The sequence below is a fragment of the Bufo gargarizans genome, chromosome 7 (assembly GCF_014858855.1).
Source record: "Bufo gargarizans isolate SCDJY-AF-19 chromosome 7, ASM1485885v1, whole genome shotgun sequence".
Classification (NCBI taxonomy): Eukaryota; Metazoa; Chordata; class Amphibia; order Anura; family Bufonidae; genus Bufo; species Bufo gargarizans.
In genome coordinates this window covers 31,573,913-31,591,830 of record NC_058086.1, presented here as the reverse complement: position 1 = coordinate 31,591,830, position 17,918 = coordinate 31,573,913, and the positions used below count along the sequence as shown (strand labels likewise).

General features: G+C 43.5%; 1 protein-coding gene across 1 annotated transcript in view; it reads right to left on the bottom strand.

Moving 5' to 3' along the window:
- Positions 1-15,142, bottom strand: part of TRABD2B (TraB domain containing 2B) — a 267,881-nt gene extending 252,739 nt beyond the window's left edge. Inside the window, exons 1-2 of the mRNA XM_044302192.1 lie at positions 14,759-15,142; positions 13,120-13,680 (exon numbers count right to left, since the gene is read on the bottom strand). Of these exons, the coding sequence (XP_044158127.1) occupies positions 13,120-13,680; positions 14,759-14,872 (675 nt within the window). The 5' untranslated portion in view covers positions 14,873-15,142. The remainder of the gene's footprint in view (positions 1-13,119; positions 13,681-14,758) is intronic.
- Between the last annotated feature and the right edge of the window lie 2,776 nt (positions 15,143-17,918).

Below are 17,918 nucleotides of genomic sequence, written 5' to 3'. Positions count from 1 at the left end.
GACACTAAATATCTTGCCCAGCAACAACAGTACAGCGGTGGGTAACGAGAGATTTAGAGGGAATTAAATTTGAGGCCTAGTATTTAGGCGCTGGGTCACCGGTATGGATTTAGTGACAGAATTAGACTTGGAAATGCACAGAAGCGTGTGTGTGAAGTTATTCTGAATGACCCAATGTGCACCTTCAATATTATATACCCTTTTTGGGATAGATTTCAAATAGCTCTGATATAGCAGGAACCACTAAATTATGAAATTGCTAAATTGGGAATTGTACTTCAACCCAGAACAAAAAATGTGCTTTGACGGGCACTAAATAACTTTCCCAGCTACAACAGGACAACGGTAACGAGAGATTTAGAGGGATTTAAATTTGAGGCCTAGTATTTAGGCGCTGGGTGACAGGTATGGGTTTAGTGACAGAATTAGACTTGGAAATACACAGTAGCGGGTGTGTGTGAAGTTATTCTGAATGACCCTATGTGCACCTTCAATATTATATACCCTTTTAGGGATAGATTTCAAATAGCTCTGATATAGCAGAAACCACTAAATTATGAAATTGCTAAATTGGGAATTGTACTTCAACCCAGAACAAAAAATGTGCTTTGACGGACACTAAATATCTTGCCCAGCAACAACAGTACAGCGGTGGGTAACGAGAGATTTAGAGGGAATTAAATTTGAGGCCTAGTATTTAGGCGCTGGGTCACCGGTATGGATTTAGTGACAGAATTAGACTTGGAAATGCACAGAAGCGTGTGTGTGAAGTTATTCTGAATGACCCAATGTGCACCTTCAATATTATATACCCTTTTTGGGATAGATTTCAAATAGCTCTGATATAGCAGGAACCACTAAATTATGAAATTGCTAAATTGGGAATTGTACTTCAACCCAGAACAAAAAATGTGCTTTGACGGGCACTAAATAACTTTCCCAGCTACAACAGGACAACGGTAACGAGAGATTTAGAGGGATTTAAATTTGAGGCCTAGTATTTAGGCGCTGGGTGACAGGTATGGGTTTAGTGACAGAATTAGACTTGGAAATACACAGTAGCGGGTGTGTGTGAAGTTATTCTGAATGACCCTATGTGCACCTTCAATATTATATACCCTTTTAGGGATAGATTTCAAATAGCTCTGATATAGCAGAAACCACTAAATTATGAAATTGCTAAATTGGGAATTGTACTTCAACCCAGAACAAAAAATGTGCTTTGACGGACACTAAATATCTTGCCCAGCAACAACAGTACACCGGTGGGTAACGAGAGATTTAGAGGGAATTAAATTTGAGGCCTAGTATTTAGGCGCTGGGTCACCGGTATGGATTTAGTGACAGAATTAGACTTGGAAATACACAGTAGCGGGTGTGTGTGAAGTTATTCTGAATGACCCTATGTGCACCTTCAATATTATATACCCTTTTTGGGATAGATTTCAAATAGCTCTGATATAGCAGGAACCACTAAATTATGAAATTGCTAAATTGGGAATTGTACTTCAACCCAGAACAAAAAATGTGCTTTGACGGGCACTAAATAACTTTCCCAGCTACAACAGGACAACGGTAACGAGAGATTTAGAGGGATTTAAATTTGAGGCCTAGTATTTAGGCGCTGGGTGACAGGTATGGGTTTAGTGACAGAATTAGACTTGGAAATACACAGTAGCGGGTGTGTGTGAAGTTATTCTGAATGACCCTATGTGCACCTTCAATATTATATACCCTTTTAGGGATAGATTTCAAATAGCTCTGATATAGCAGAAACCACTAAATTATGAAATTGCTAAATTGGGAATTGTACTTCAACCCAGAACAAAAAATGTGCTTTGACGGACACTAAATATCTTGCCCAGCAACAACAGTACAGCGGTGGGTAACGAGAGATTTAGAGGGAATTAAATTTGAGGCCTAGTATTTAGGCGCTGGGTCACCGGTATGGATTTAGTGACAGAATTAGACTTGGAAATACACAGTAGCGGGTGTGTGTGAAGTTATTCTGAATGACCCTATGTGCACCTTCAATATTATATACCCTTTTTGGGATAGATTTCAAATAGCTCTGATATAGCAGGAACCACTAAATTATGAAATTGCTAAATTGGGAATTGTACTTCAACCCAGAACAAAAAATGTGCTTTGACGGGCACTAAATAACTTTCCCAGCTACAACAGGACAACGGTAACGAGAGATTTAGAGGGATTTAAATTTGAGGCCTAGTATTTAGGCGCTGGGTGACAGGTATGGGTTTAGTGACAGAATTAGACTTGGAAATACACAGTAGCGGGTGTGTGTGAAGTTATTCTGAATGACCCTATGTGCACCTTCAATATTATATACCCTTTTTGGGATAGATTTCAAATAGCTCTGATATAGCAGAAACCACTAAATTATGAAATTGCTAAATTGGGAATTGTACTTCAACCCAGAACAAAAAATGTGCTTTGACGGACACTAAATATCTTGCCCAGCAACAACAGTACAGCGGTGGGTAACGAGAGATTTAGAGGGAATTAAATTTGAGGCCTAGTATTTAGGCGCTGGGTCACCGGTATGGATTTAGTGACAGAATTAGACTTGGAAATACACAGTAGCGGGTGTGTGTGAAGTTACTCTGAATGACCCTATGTGCACCTTCAATATTATATACCCTTTTTGGGATAGATTTCAAAGAGCTCTGATATAGCAGGAACCACTAAATTATGAAATTGCTAAATTGGGAATTGTATTTCAACCCAGAACAAGAAATGTGCTTGAACGGACACTAAATAACTCGCCCAGCTACAGCACTAGGGACAGATTTAGCTGGATATAAATTTGAGGCCTAGTATTTAGGCGCTGGGTGACCGGTATGGATTTAGTGACAGAATTAGACTGGGATATGGCCAAAAAATGAACAGACTATTGCTGGTTAAATGCACTTGGTGTGACAGCTTCACCCTGATGTAGGCTTTAGCCAAAAAACAACCACACCATTGAGGGTTAAATGCACTTGGTGACAGGCGCAGCTTGCCCCTGATTTTGTATATGGCCAAAAAATGAACAGACTATTGCTGGTTAAATGCACTTGGTGTGACAGCTTCACCCTGATGTAGGCTTTAGCCAAAAAACAACCACACCATTGAGGGTTAAATGCACTTGGTGACAGGCGCAGCTTGCCCCTGATTTTGTATATGGCCAAAAAATGAACAGACTATTGCTGGTTAAATGCACTTGGTGTGACAGCTTCACCCTGATGTAGGCTTTAGCCAAAAAACAACCACACCATTGAGGGTTAAATGCACTTGGTGACAGGCGCAGCTTGCCCCTGATTTTGTATATGGCCAAAAAATGAACAGACTATTGCTGGTTAAATGCACTTGGTGTCACAGCTTCACCCTGATGTAGGCTTTAGCCAAAAAACAACCACACCATTGAGGGTTAAATGCACTTGGTCGCAGCTTGTGCTGGCGCACCACAAGACACAAAATGGCCGCCGATCACCCCAGAAAAATGAGACTGACAAACGGTCTGTGCAGCCTAAAAACAGTGAGCAATTGAGGATCAGCAGCTCAATGATCCACAGCTGCAGATCGATCAGTTAATCAAGTCCTTTGGAGGAGTTAATCTGCCTAATCTCGCCCTACTGTCGCAGCCGCAACCTCTCCCTACGCTAATCAGAGCAGAGTGACGGGCGGCGCTATGTGACTCCAGCTTAAATAGAGGCTGGGTCACATGGTGCTCTGGCCAATCACAGCCATGCCAATAGTAGGCATGGCTGTGATGGCCTCTTGGGGCAAGTAGTATGACGCTTGTTGATTGGCTGCTTTGCAGCCTTTCAAAAAGCGCCAAGAAAGCGTCACAAAAGCGCGAAGAAAGCGACGAACACCGAACCCGAACCCGGACTTTTACGAAAATGTCCGGGTTCGGGTCCGTGTCACGGACACCCCAAAATTCGGTACGAACCCGAACTATACAGTTCGGGTTCGCTCATCCCTAGTTAACACCACCCATTAATAGGTGGTCCCCATGCTGTTTGGGGGCGTTCCCAGAGCATGGCATATTTGGTGAACATCATACCCTCTGGAAGAAACATCTTCTGAGTCAACACCTAGTGGCTATAAAGAGTTTTCAGAACTTTTTCCAGTAACTTTTGGACAGCAGTATTTGATTTAGGCCACCCCGTGTCTGTAATTCACCCTAGGAAACCTCAGGTTTTTATGGGAACATTTCCATATAGAATTCTACAAAGTTTTAAAAAAAAGTTAAAATAATACCGTATAGAGTACATATGTCCCTTTAAGGACCCATGATGTAGCTGTACGTCATGGCGCCCGCTCCCTAAACATGGCTTACCCTTCAGATGCCGCAGTCAAATGTGACCACGGCATCTGCGCAGACCGGAACCGGAAGTCGTGCGCTTCCGGTCCGGTAACAGCTTTCCCCGGCTGAGATCGGGGAACCTGTTTCCTTGCGCTAATTGACCGAAGCCTCAAGCAGGCTTCAGAGTCAATTAGATGTATATATCAATACAGGCCACTAGGAGGCAGCCTTGTATTGATATAGTGCAAATTAAGTCTTCAATGATGGCTATTTAGACATCACTGAATACTATGAGCAATCAAATGATTGCCAGTTATTGTCACCCAAGGTGACTTAAAAAAAAGTATAAAAAGGAGTAAAAAAAGTTTTTACAAAGAAATAAAAATAAAAAAATAGTTCAAATCACCCCCCTTTCCTTAAAATAAAAATACTTAACTAATAAAAAAATTAACATCATAGGCATTGCCACGTGTGAAAATGCCCATACTATTAAAATATAACAATATTAATAGCATACGGCAAATGGCGTAGCTGAAAAAAAAAAAATTGGCAATTTGCCATTTTTGGTCACTTTAACTACCCAATAATTTTTTTTCATAAAAAGTGATCAAAAAGTCGCACACACTTAAAATTGGTATCACTGAAAAGAACATATTGTCCCACAAAAATTGAGCCCTCACACAGCCCTTACACATAGCTACAAAAAAGTTATAGGGGTTAGAATATGGTTATGAAAAAAAAATAGTTTTTCCTCAAAGGTTGAATTTTTTTTTTCAGTATTAAAACACAAGAAAAATTATTAAAACACAAGAAAAATTATACGAGTGTGGTACCGTTGGAACTGTACTGACCTGGAGAATGAAGATGCCAGGTCAATTTTACTGCATAGTGTACAGTGTAAAAAAATAAAAACCTTTTTCAGAATTGCATTTTTTCCCAATTCTACCCCATTCGGAATTTTTTTCCCTCTCCCTACTACATGGTATGCAACCGTAAATCGTGCCATTAGAAAGTACATCTTGTCCTGCAAAAAATAAGCCTTCATAAGGTTATGTGAATGGAAAAATAAAAAAGTTAGGACTATGGGAAGGTGGGGAGTGAAAAACGAAAACGCAAAAATGGAAAATCCCAGGGTCCTTAAGGGGTTAACCCCCAAATGCTTAAAATGCGTAACAGAGTAATGTAAGGTCAGGAACACATTAATGGTGCCAGAGTCATCTTAAAATGTTATATTTAATTACACCAAGGGCTCACAGAATGGATGTCTGCCACGGCTAAATTACTTTGGCTGGGAAACTGATAAAAGCAGAAATATTATGCAAGGAAATTCATTTTGTTGGAGGTGAAAAGAATATAGCGGTGTAGGAAACGGCGGTAATATAACGTGACACCGATTTTTGCCTTATTAAAAGAAAAACTCTGCTAAAGTCCTGATTTAATGTAACGCGACTCATGACTTAAAAGTGAGAAAAGTGTTTGGATGGGTTTACGGAGGTCAGCCATAACATTTTAGGCAGGGGACCATTGGCCGCCTCATACATTTCTGAGAAAAGCCATGATGAGTCTACGAAAAGTTGAAACGTCAACGGTGCAGGTACGGTGCCAGATTTGAGGAAATGAAGGAATATCTACCAAAGGAAGCCTGCGCCGGACTAGAGGGAAGTCAAAAGGGGAAAATGCCCACTCTCCTCAGGATAGTCTCTGATGCTTGGAAACCCAGGACCAGGGAATAATTTGCCGTACCCCAGAGTAGGGCACTTGCGAATTGTTTTTGTTATGTAATGCTATTTGATGTCATTTCATACGTTTATGCCTTGTACCAGCATATTACTTTATGGATCAGTCGGGGTTAAAAATCTTGCCCTTGTGTGAGAAGTTAGGTGTTGGACTTAGGTCCGCCCCTAGCTCAGTGAGTAATTTGCTAGAGGAGGAAGTGAGAGGAAGCTAGATGTGCTCACTCCTCAGAGGACTAGGCCTGAACTCCTGAGAATCACTATCTCTGAGGGATCCACAGAGAGAAAGCCATCTCTACTGCACAGTTCTCCAGAAAAAGAGAAAGGAAAGAACTAGAAGGTCCAGAATCTGCATGGCCGAGCATTGGAGTCAGTCAGTAAGGTATTGGCTGTTAAAGGCTGATAGACTTTACTGCAGTGAGAGGGACATTGCTGAGACACCCTTCACTCTTGAACACGGTCTATAAAAAAAATAAAAATAAAGAACAATAGAAAGGCACAAAATAACTTTCCTTGGATGTAGCAGGGCAGCCATTGAACTAAATGAGGTTGTCAAACTTGCTAGTTGCAGAGACCCCAGAATCGCAAAAAAAAAACACAACACTTTTTTGTGATTTTGGGGCCGTGGTCACAGCAACTTGCATTAAGTCATGCTCCAACGGCATTCAGTTTAATGGCTGTGCGGCTGATAATTGTTCGCAGTCAAGATTGCCACGTAGCCCCAGCCTTATGCATATAACACCATTTCAATGACAGATTCAGCACTGCTACATCTGTATACTGTACCTATACCAGTAAACTATACATGTTGCATAACGATATTGAAGGATTTATAGAAGACAACGATTGATGGTCGCAGCCAAGACCGCCATGTAGCCCCAACCTTAGGCTTAAAACACCAGTTCAATGACATACTCAGCTCTGCTACATCTGTATACTGTACCAGTAAACTACAAATATTTCATAAACTACATCAAAAGGTTTATAGAAGACTTTATTATCTCTGCGGCCACCGACCCCTTGCTGGACACAGCAGGGCTGCTGACCTCTGTTGACAAGTCCTGATAATATTCACAGGACCTGGGATGCACCATTTGGGTCCAAATCAGGTTCGCACATCTGCGCGGCAGATACTGATGAGAGGCAAACTGACATCAAAAAGCCAAATAATCTGTACTGAAAGTCCCTGAATTACTGATAACTCAATCACAGCGGGTGGGAGTTTCAGCCTCTGGAGCTGCAAGGGTTAACCCATTGAGAAAACCGGCCCATTGTACAGGGATGTGTGAGAACAGTCTCCTATTCTTCTGGAAAACACAATTAGCACCCTGGTAATCCCATCAGTGCTCCAATCAGGGCTGGGTCGGGCCCCCCTGGGATCTCATTCGTAGCATAGCCATTGATTGGACTTACCCTGCAGACCCTCCGTAAATCCCACAGGATTTTTCTTCTCCTCGTGAGATAAGTGGCGCCAGAAATCTGAGGCAGCCACTTATCTCCACAGATCGTTTGGGCACATACTGCATGTCTATGCGACATAGGATCCATAAATAGGACATATGAACTACAGCACGGGTTTCCCTTGAAATTGGATTCTGGTGCAGAAAAAAACCCACCATGTGAACACGGTCCAAGGTACAGAGCTCCATAGATCGATCCCGCAATTCACCTACGGTTTAATTTGTATGGGGCGCTGTCAGACCCCCTTAGGTGTCAGGACTGACTAATGTGTGACGTTCCCTCGACGGTAGATGTCAGGAAAAAAATATCAACATGCCCAATCCTTAGTTCTTATGGGTGATAATTATTACACCTCCCATATTCCCCTCCTTCTATAGAGAACACACGCATGCCCGGCCAGACCGAGTGTTCATGTGTGCGGAGGGGGCAGCAGAATCTATGTATTTGGAGTTTATGGCCACCCATGGGGGTCAGACACGTTCTTCCGGATAACGGCTATCCTTTCCTTCCCCAACTGCCTAGAGTCACTTCTCTGCCCCCGTTCCGTATCCGGACACCCTTGCCAAGGCCGAGGGGCCGAGATGTCTAACTTATAGAGGGTCTGTCACCTCTCCTGACATGTCTATTTTAGTAAATTATGTTATTTCCCATGAAAAGGCAATTCTGGATGGAACATGTATCCTTATGCGGTGCCATTCCTCTGTTATTCCTCCTAGAAGTTGGAAATAGAAGTACAACTGGGTGTTACCAGTCGGAGGTGAAGCCCTGCACAGTCTGACTCTTCTAATCAGTGCTGCTAGTGCCAGTCTGTGCAGGGACACCCCCCCTCTGGTGACTGTGCAGGGACCCCCCCCCCCCCTCTGGTGACTGTGCAGGACCCCCCCCCCTCTGTGACTGTGCAGGGCCCACCCCCCACATGGTACCACTGTGCAGGGACTCCCCCCCCCCCCACTGGTAACTGTGCAGGGACCCCCCCCCCACTGGTGACTGTGCAGGGACACCCCCCCCCCCCCCTCACTGGTAACTGTGCAGGGACTCCCCCCCTCCCCCCCACTGGTAACACCCAGTTATAAAACTCATAGCAGGAATAATGGAGGAATAAATGCACCGGAATTGTCATTGCATAGGGAATGCAAGTAGTCACGTCAGGAGAGGTCCTCTTTAAGGCCTCATGCACACGACCGTTGTTTTGGTCCGCATCCGAGCCGCCGTTCTTGCGGCTCGGATGCAGACCCATTCACTTCAATGGGGCCGCAAAAGATGCGGACAGCACTCCGTGTGCTATCCGCATCCATTGCTCCGTTCCGTAACCCCGCAAAAAAAAACTATAACATGTCCTATTCTCGTCCATTTTGCGGACAAGAATAGGCATTTCTACAATGGGCCGCCCGTTCCGTTCCGCAAATTGCAGATCCGCATATTGCAGATCCGTTGGTCGAACGGAACTACGGACATGCGGAAACGTAATGCACACGCAGTACCTTCCGTTTTTTTTTTGAAGAGCCATTAAAATGAATGGTTCCGTATACGGTCCGCAAAAAAAAAAAAAACGGAACGGACACGGAAAGAAAATATGTTGGTGTGCATGAGCCCTTATTGAAATGCTGATAGTCTGGAACATCTCGTTACGGTCGCCTGGATGCCGGACCATCGGAAGTTTGCGCAGAACATTTCCTCGTCACCTTCTGCAAGGCATCTAGCGTTAAACTGGTTACCATACTTCCCCTTTTATCGAAGCCGCTCCTGAGGAATGCTCACAGTGACATTATGCACACAGATGAGCGTTCTTGACCTGTCAATCAAAGTCACCGGGAACCAAAGATCCAATCACAAGCAGTTATGACAGGGCGGCCATTATTATAATTGGCGTGCGGATGGCGGGTAAATAATCGTCCCTCTGATCACTATTACCGACATCCAGACAGGCGGTATCAAATAACGTTGGTTTTCTGCCAGTCGTGTTTTTCTTTGGCTGTGACAGAGTTTGTGACCTGAGGAGAAAATTGTCAGTCCGACGTCTTCGCGGATGTACGGAGGGCGATCAAATCCCGCGAGCTATTAGGTGACACCACCCAAAAAAATAATAATATGACACCCTTTCTTCTTGTGTTATTTCCCAAATGACGTGGATAAAATTGCAGCTGCTTTAGAGTCAAATTTCCCTTCCGCTTTGATTTTCGAAAGTAAATTTTTTATCTTGTTGCCACCTTAAAAAATATCTAAAGAAATTGCATAAGTAGCAATTCCATAATAGCGTATTCAGTAATATTATAGGTAATGCTGCAATAAAAATCGCATCCGTGTAACCCTGGCAGTTTTGGGAGTAATGCTTAGAATAACTCCATATCTTAATGCTGTAAATCATCTTTAGGAATTGCTATTTATGCAATGCTCAACTTTATTATTTAAGGTGGCTCCAAATGTAGTTTCATGTTAGGAATAATGTTCGTATTTTACCTCCACTGAGACTAATGGCGCTGTTTCTGCCGCACGTGGATATTTTTGTAAAACCCCCATTTATAAGAGTTGGGCAGATGAAGACATTTCTGAAAGAAATCCGCTGTGTGTGAATTCAGCCTAATCATTTTGATAAAGCGAAGATTTTATTTTTTTTCTAAAGGGAAACCGTTCTCTCCAGTGATGGGTGTGTGAAATGAGTGGGGTTGATGTCGGTACAGCGATGCAGAGTATTTCAGCGCTATATAATATACAGATTTTAAGTTATTAATAAATATGGAGGAATAACTGAGGAACCGATGTCTGCCCCTCTGACTATCCCTCGCCCCCGGCGCAGCCTTGCGCTTTGTGCAGTGTTACTGTGTTTGCAGTTTGTCTACTTGTGACAGAGAATTTGTAAACTTGTCTGCGGGCGAGTATTGTTGTTGGAGCCCAGATGTATATTGCATCCAGCACGTGTAGGCTGCGGATAAACATACAACCCGCCCGGTGCCCCATGATAACACACTTTACACAGGGGACCTGGAAAACATTGAATCGGGAATGACTCAGTGCCAAAAGCCTCAAAGATGTTTCAGCAGATTTCCCATTGAAGTCAAAGGAGAAAACCGCAGCAAAACTACGATGCAGAGCGGCGACAGATGTTTTAAAGAGGCACAGCAAGCAGAGATACAGCCCCCCCCCCCCATTATCCTCACTAGACACATGAGCCATTCAGAAGCTGACACCACTTAGGATAGCAGTGATATCGATTGTCACCCAGCTTTCCTAGAAATAGATATATAGATATAACTGAGAAACGGCTGAAAAGAATATGATACATTGTAACAGAGTACAATAAAAAAGGAGCAGTAAGACCCAACCAATCACACACTGATCCTTCATTAATGGGTCACAAATATCTGTCAGTGGAAAAACTATTTTAATACTATATCCATCTATCTATCTCATATCCCACTTCCATCTGTAAATTATTTACCTGGATTTACAAAGAGCTGTAAAAAGCAACCTTGTATGTTTCAAGCATATGATCGCCTAACCCCATGGTTTACAACAGCCATATAATTCACACCAGAGGATACATTATCCCATATATAATACACTATTAATATTCAGTTACAGTTTTCTTTCTTTCTCTCTCTTTTTTTCTTTCTTTCTTTCTTTCTTTCTTTCTTTCTTTCTTTCTTTCTCTCTTTCTCTTTTTCTTTCTTTCTCCTTTTCCCTTTTACTTTTCTCTTTCTTTCTTTCTTTCTCTCTTTCTTTCTTTCTTTCTTCTTTCTTTCTTTCTTTCTCTTTCTCTTTCTTTCTTTCGTTTCTTTCTTTCTTTTTCTTTCTCCCTTTCTCTCTCCCTCTTTCTTCATTTCTCTCTCTTTCTTTATCTTTCTTTCTCTTTCTTTCTTTCTTTCTCACTCTTCCTCTCTCTCTCTTTTTCTTTCTTTCTTTCTTTCTTTCTTTCTTTCTTTCTCTCTTTGTTTCTTTCTTTCTCTCTTTCTTTTTCTTTCTCTCTCTCTCTTTCTTTCTTTCTCCCTCCCTCTTTCTTTCTTTCTCTCTTTTTCTTTCTTTCTTTCTCTCTCTGTCTTTCTCTCTCTCTCTCTTTTTCTCCTATTTTTCATATGTATTCAGTAAATCCAGAAGACCCCTTTATGCATCATCGGGCCCCTGTGTTTCAATGTGGAGAGAAGCAAACACCAGGACCCTACAGACATCGTCCTCCCCCAGTAAAACTCAAACAATTCTGCAAACACCTTCTTAGAAGAATAAGGTTGATGGCAACCTGCGACCACCCGACGCTGATGGAGAGAATGCTTAATCATCTCTGATAACCCCGAAAAGGGACGCTCACCCAATTCTAAACTCTTTGAATGGGAATCAATGGAGTAAGATTTCTGCTAATGAGAATTCCCATTCATGTGCAATGATAAAAGCCAGATTGCTGAAACATGTGTGTATTGTGTCACACGTGATAAGGTCAGGCCTGGGCGTTGTTCTATTTTTCCTGTGTTCGTTCGTGACTTGGCCGAAGTGGACACCTAGTACTGCCAGCACTCCTGGAGCTGGACATGGGGGCAGTAATAATGAGCTGCTAATTCCTTGTTACGTCTCTGGTGTCAGCAAATTTTACAAGCTCTTGACACCATTAAAAAGTTACTGTGGATTTTCTTTGGAAGTTTATGAAGGGTTCTTCTCAGTTTTGGGATACGCTCCAGTGTCATTTGGCCATTGCCATCAGTCCCCGCTGCAATGTCACATCATATCTTTGCCCATAGACTATGCGTCTCATAGTCCCTGACGGAAACCTGTAGGCAAGTTTCAACTGATTGCAGCTTGCCCAGGAGTTGGACATTGTGGCTGGGACAACCTGAAGGTGAATCCTTTGAAGGGATGCAAGTAAATGGACACCACTGTAGCCAGGGGCAGACTGGCCATAGACCTTACATGGGGAATCTTCCGGTGGGCCAATGCCCAGGGGGCCACCTGAGCCCTCCTCGCAGCCGGCCAGTGGAAGTTTTTGGGTATGTATTTTGTGCTGCTGGCAGTATTTTGTGATGGACTATGGTATTTGGCTCTGTTGGGGCGGTATATAGTGCCACAATATGGTATTGCTGGCCCTTGCTTTCCATCGATTTGGACCCGACTACAAAACGGGGCCACTTTTAGTGTTTTTTCCAGAGCCACTTTAAGTTTCCATTCCGCCCCTGACTGTAGCGCTTCAGTATCTAAATTCAACAGACATGTATGTCTTATCAAATGCATCTTTTGGTGGTCCACATTGTGGTAGTCCATGGCTACCTGTAGAGTATCAACGCATGGTTTTCCGGCCCTGTGGAAAGGTCTGCTTCATGACCCTAGCAACATCACAATGCACTCATCTGGGTTGCCCTAATCAGATGCCATGGTCAAGATGTAATGAAATACAAGATGCCACATTTTTACCCCTCGGTGTCATCGTTCTCCATCGTAAGGCTATGGGCACTGTCCAGATATAATACTAATAGGTGTCTACGTATAGTTCCCAAGCCAAAATGTAAGCAATTCTAAAGTGCATATCACTGAGACATGAGGTACAGTGTGACTTATGCCTCATTGATGCCACTAGCTCCTATTTCTGAAAAAAACTCCATGTTGTTAACTTACATCAAAAACTCAAGGTCTTACCTGGGACAGGTTGAGCCTGTTAAGTGGATGGCATTGCTCCTCTACCCTCTCCACAGCTCCAGTTTTCTTCCTCATCCTGTCAGCCTCTTGTGCCAAATATAAATCCAGAACTGGGACGCCCCGAGACCTTATATCTGTCTCCGTTAAAGAGTTCACCATGAGCATCACCCATACAGGTCTCTTCCTCTCCCAGTTGCCAGCGATGGCATTGAAAAGGTAATCAGCGTAGAGCCCTTTGCCCCTCTGGTCTGGGGTCATCCAATGGGGCATCATTAGCTTCACATACTCCAGGTGCCTCTTAAGTCTCCTGTACAGGTCCTTGGGCAGAACGTCCTGTAGATTCTCCCCCTGAGGAAGCATTTGACAGCTGGCCAGAGCTGAGATGGTGTAAGGATCTGTAAGGTCCAGCTCAAAGTAGACATTGTTACTATCCTGAAATGCTTTCTTCGAGTTCTGGGGTATAAAATCCCATACTCTGGTATAAGGCACGTGTATAGTTCCAAAGAGATAAGCAGGTGGATTCCTCTTGATTGTCCATAGGAAAGAATTCAGCTCTTCTTGCTAAAATAAATTAAAAAAAACAGAAGGAGAACATTAAATCAAAGTTTTTCAAAGTTCTTAAGTAGAAGGTTCCTGCCTTTTAATATCACTTTAGGAAAGGGGTCCTGTCCCCTACCAAGCATATCATTCTTCTAAGGCCCCAAATAAATGTTTATCATCAGGCCAGCTTAGGTGACACATGGTAATTTTCCTATCACTCGTCAAGAAAGACATCTCCTCAGCAAGCAGCATCTTGTCCAGCGGTCAATCCCAGTTCAGAGACACCATGGGGTGCGCAAATAATGGACTGAATCCTCTCAGTGCAGATTCCGATAAATAGGATTTAAATCAAAAGCTTTCTTTCCACCCCAGCCCCCCATCCTAAACCAGACTGATGAGTTCCTACAGAACAGTAGGATCGTTATTGCACGTCTTAACCCATAAGATTCATTGTGTTTTGGGCTATAATTCACATTTTTTTGGGGGGGGATTTTTCAGGAGAAAAAAAAGTTAATTTAAATATAGCATTTACAAGATAGATGATGATAGATAGATATGAGATAGACAGATACAAGAGAGATAGATATGTAGATAGATAGATAGATAGATAGATAGATATATAGCTAGATAGATAGATATGAAATAGATAGATACCGTAGATAGATAGATCTCATAGATAGATACATAATAGATTGATAGGTTAATTGATATGAGATAGATAGATACCATAGACAGATAGATAATAGATTGATAGATAGATAGATAGATATGAGATCGATAGATAGATACCGTAGATAGATAATAAATTGATACATAGATAGATAGATATGAGATAGATAGATCGATAGATAAATAGATAATAAATTGATAGATAGATATGAGACAGATAGATAGATATGTTTATATATGAACATAAATAATACATACATAATAAAATAAATAAATAAAAATATATACAAAGTTGCATGTATGCTAGTAGATAGACAGATAGACAGTTTCAAAATTCACACACTCAGGAGGACACAAGACGAATGACTCTATTGAGCAAAAGAGCTTGCACTCTAAAGAGGACTCCAGAAGTACTTGGTATCTCACTCACCGACTTGGGCAGTCCACATTGACCAGTATCCATTGGAAGTCTCCTGCACAGGATCTCCTGCCACAAAAGCGCGCACGCGACCAAGTAGCACAGGATGCCAGCCGAGGTCCACATGGTTCCCCCTGTAAAGTGACAACTTCAGAAAGCCTCTTTCCACATTGAACAAGTGCAAAGAAGTTCTTATTTGTGGCTGCCTGCAAGAATCCCCTGTGCTCTCTCAGAAGGGATGGGGTGGCAGGGCAATGCAAGGCTCCTCCATGCTCCTGGCTATAAAAGAGGTGGCGTGGAGGTATTGCCAGGGTGACAGGGGGCTAATGGGGGCGAGGGGTGTGCTGGGGGCTGCTAGGTGGAGAGGCACATGAAGGCAGATCCAGCTCTGCATGTCAGTATCACACTCTGTAACAGCTGGGAAGTTACTGAGAGTCCCATCCTAAACTCCTTGTCAGTGTTCTCCTCCCACTAGAGGGTGCAGCCACACAGCTCTCTCCACCCCCCCCCCCCAAGTCCAGCAGAAAGATGTTCGCCTGCAATTTGTGAGCTTGTGCAAGGCTGGGCTGGGAACAGAGGACTCTGAGGACAATGCTAAACCAGAGCCACAATCCTTGGCTTCTATTCTCTTACTTTGACGCAGCAGGGACGCCCAGTACCACAGAGACTATTCACACACAGGAGATCTTGTGAGGATTTCCCCAAATTTGCAGTGAGGTGTATTCTGTGTGATGGAAAATGTCTTCAAAGATCTCAGATTGTGTCCCTTTTCTTCTACAAAAGTTTGGAGATCATGACGATAAGATCCCGGCAACATCCACAACCTTCTACCCACGATACACATGAATGCGATATTTTATGCCCCATTCACTTGTACCGGGAAAAGTTGGTGCAGAATAATTACCGCGGCGCAGATTTTGGAATCCGAAAATCCATTTATTAGATTTTTGGGATTTTTTTTAGGAACTGCAAATCTGTAGCAGAAATCCAATTTCGAACTACGGATGCTGTAAAAATCACAATGGATTTGCTAAGTACATGTGTGTGAACGCATCCTTACCGGTATTATCTCAGGGTAACCCTATCGGACGGCATTAGGTAGTCACACAAAACCGCTGCTTCATCAGTATACAAAGACACTGCCCTTTACTAGTGCACTGATCACTATTGACCCCCCTGTTGCCCCACTTGCCTTAAAGGGTTTTCCAGTTTGCATCAATACCCTTAAAATTGATAATTTATAAAGGTCGCTGTAATTTTGTAATGTTTTTCTTTTACCTTTATTATTCCTATCTTATGTTCTGGGCTGTTGTCTATGCAGCTATTTTGTATTTCCTGTGATGCCATGTCCATAGGCGGGGCAGTGATAGAGGAGTGTCTATGAAACTAGCTGGGTGGGAGGAGCCCATAAACTAGCTAGGTGTGGTTAGGGGCAGTGATAGGGGAGTGGCTATGCAACTAGCTGGGTGGGAGGAGCTATAAACTAGCTAGGTGTGATTAGGGAGAGTGATAGAGGAGTGTCTATGCAATTAGCTGGGTGGGAGGAGCTATACATTAGCTAGGTGTGGTTAGGGGGAGTGATAGGGAAGTGTCTTTGCAACTAGCTGGGTGGGAGGAGCTATAAACTAGCTAGGTGTGGTTAGGGGGAGTGATAGGGGAGTGTCTATGTAACTAGCTGGGTGGGAGGAGCTATAAACTAGCTAGGTGTGGTTAGGGGCAGTGATAGGGGAGTGTCTATATAACTAGATGGGTGGGAGGAGCTATAAACTAGCTAGGTGTGGTTAGGGGGAGTGTCTATGTAACTAGCTGGGTGGGAGGAGCTATAAACTAGCTAGGTGTGATTAGGGGGAGTGATAGAGGAGTGTCTATGCAATTAGCTGGGTGGGAGGAGTTATACATTAGCTAGGTGTGGTTAGGGGGAGTGATAGGGAAGTGTCTTTGCAACTAGATGGGTGGGAGGAGCTATAAACTAGCTAGGTGTGGTTATGGGGAGTGATAGGGGAGTGTCTATGTAACTAGCTGGGTGGGAGGAGCTATAAACTAGCTAGGTGTAGTTAGGGGCAGTGATAGGGGAGTGTCTATGTAACTAGATGGGTGGGAGGAGCTATAAACTAGCTAGGTGTGGTTAGGGGGAGTGTCTATGTAACTAGCTGGGTGGGAGGAGCTATAAACTAGCTGGGTGCTGTTAGGGGCAGTGATAGGGGAGTGTCTATGTAACTAGCTGGGTGGGAGGAGATATAAACTAGCTGGGGGTTGTTAGGGGCAGTGATAGGGGAGTGTCTATGTAACTAGCTGGGTGGGAGGAGCTATAAACTAGCTGGGTGTTGTTAGGGGCAGTGATAGGGGAGTGTCTATGTAACTAGCTGGGTGGAAGGAGATATAAACTAGCTGGGGGTTGTTAGGGGCAGTGATAGGGAAATGTCTATGTAACTAGCTGGGTGGGAGGAGTTATAAACTAGCTGGGGGTTGTTAGGGGCAGTGATAGGGGAGAGTTTATGTAACTAGCTGGGTGGGAGGAGCTATAAACTAGCTAGGTGTGGTTAGGGGCAGTGATAGGGGAGTGTCTATATAACTAGCTGGGTGGGAGGAGCTATAAACTAGCTGGGGGTTGTTAGGAGCAGTGATAAAGGAGTGAGTTTATGTAACTAGCTGGGTGGGAGGAGCCATAAACTAACTGGGCGTGGTTAGAAGCTGTAATAGGGGAGTGGCTATGTAATTAGCTGGGTGGGAGAAGCTATGAACAAGTTGGTGTCACTACCAGAGCTTTGAGACGTTCTCAAAGCTCTGTGTCTCCACCCCTGTGATGATGTCACTTAGGGTTGGAGGTTTTCTCACTGTTCTGTTTCTCCGCCCCTGTGATGAGGTCTTACTCTCAGCTGTCTCTCCTGCGTTTGATTTCTCTGCCTTTAAATCACCCCTCCTCCTATTGCAGGGCGTGGATTATATTTCTCCTTTCAGTTGTAGCTCTGCCTTGAGTATCTTCACTCCTTTAGCTACTAGTTCTCTGGACCTGTGTTCTGCTGCTGCAAGCACTCCGGATATTGCCAGCGGTCCTTGGATCCGTCTTCTCTACGGCTGCAGCTCCATCAGCTAAGTGTGCAGACTTTGTTATGTACCTGGTGATTTCCTGACTGGATCTGAGGTGGCCCCGGTTCCCTCCTTATTCTGTGCA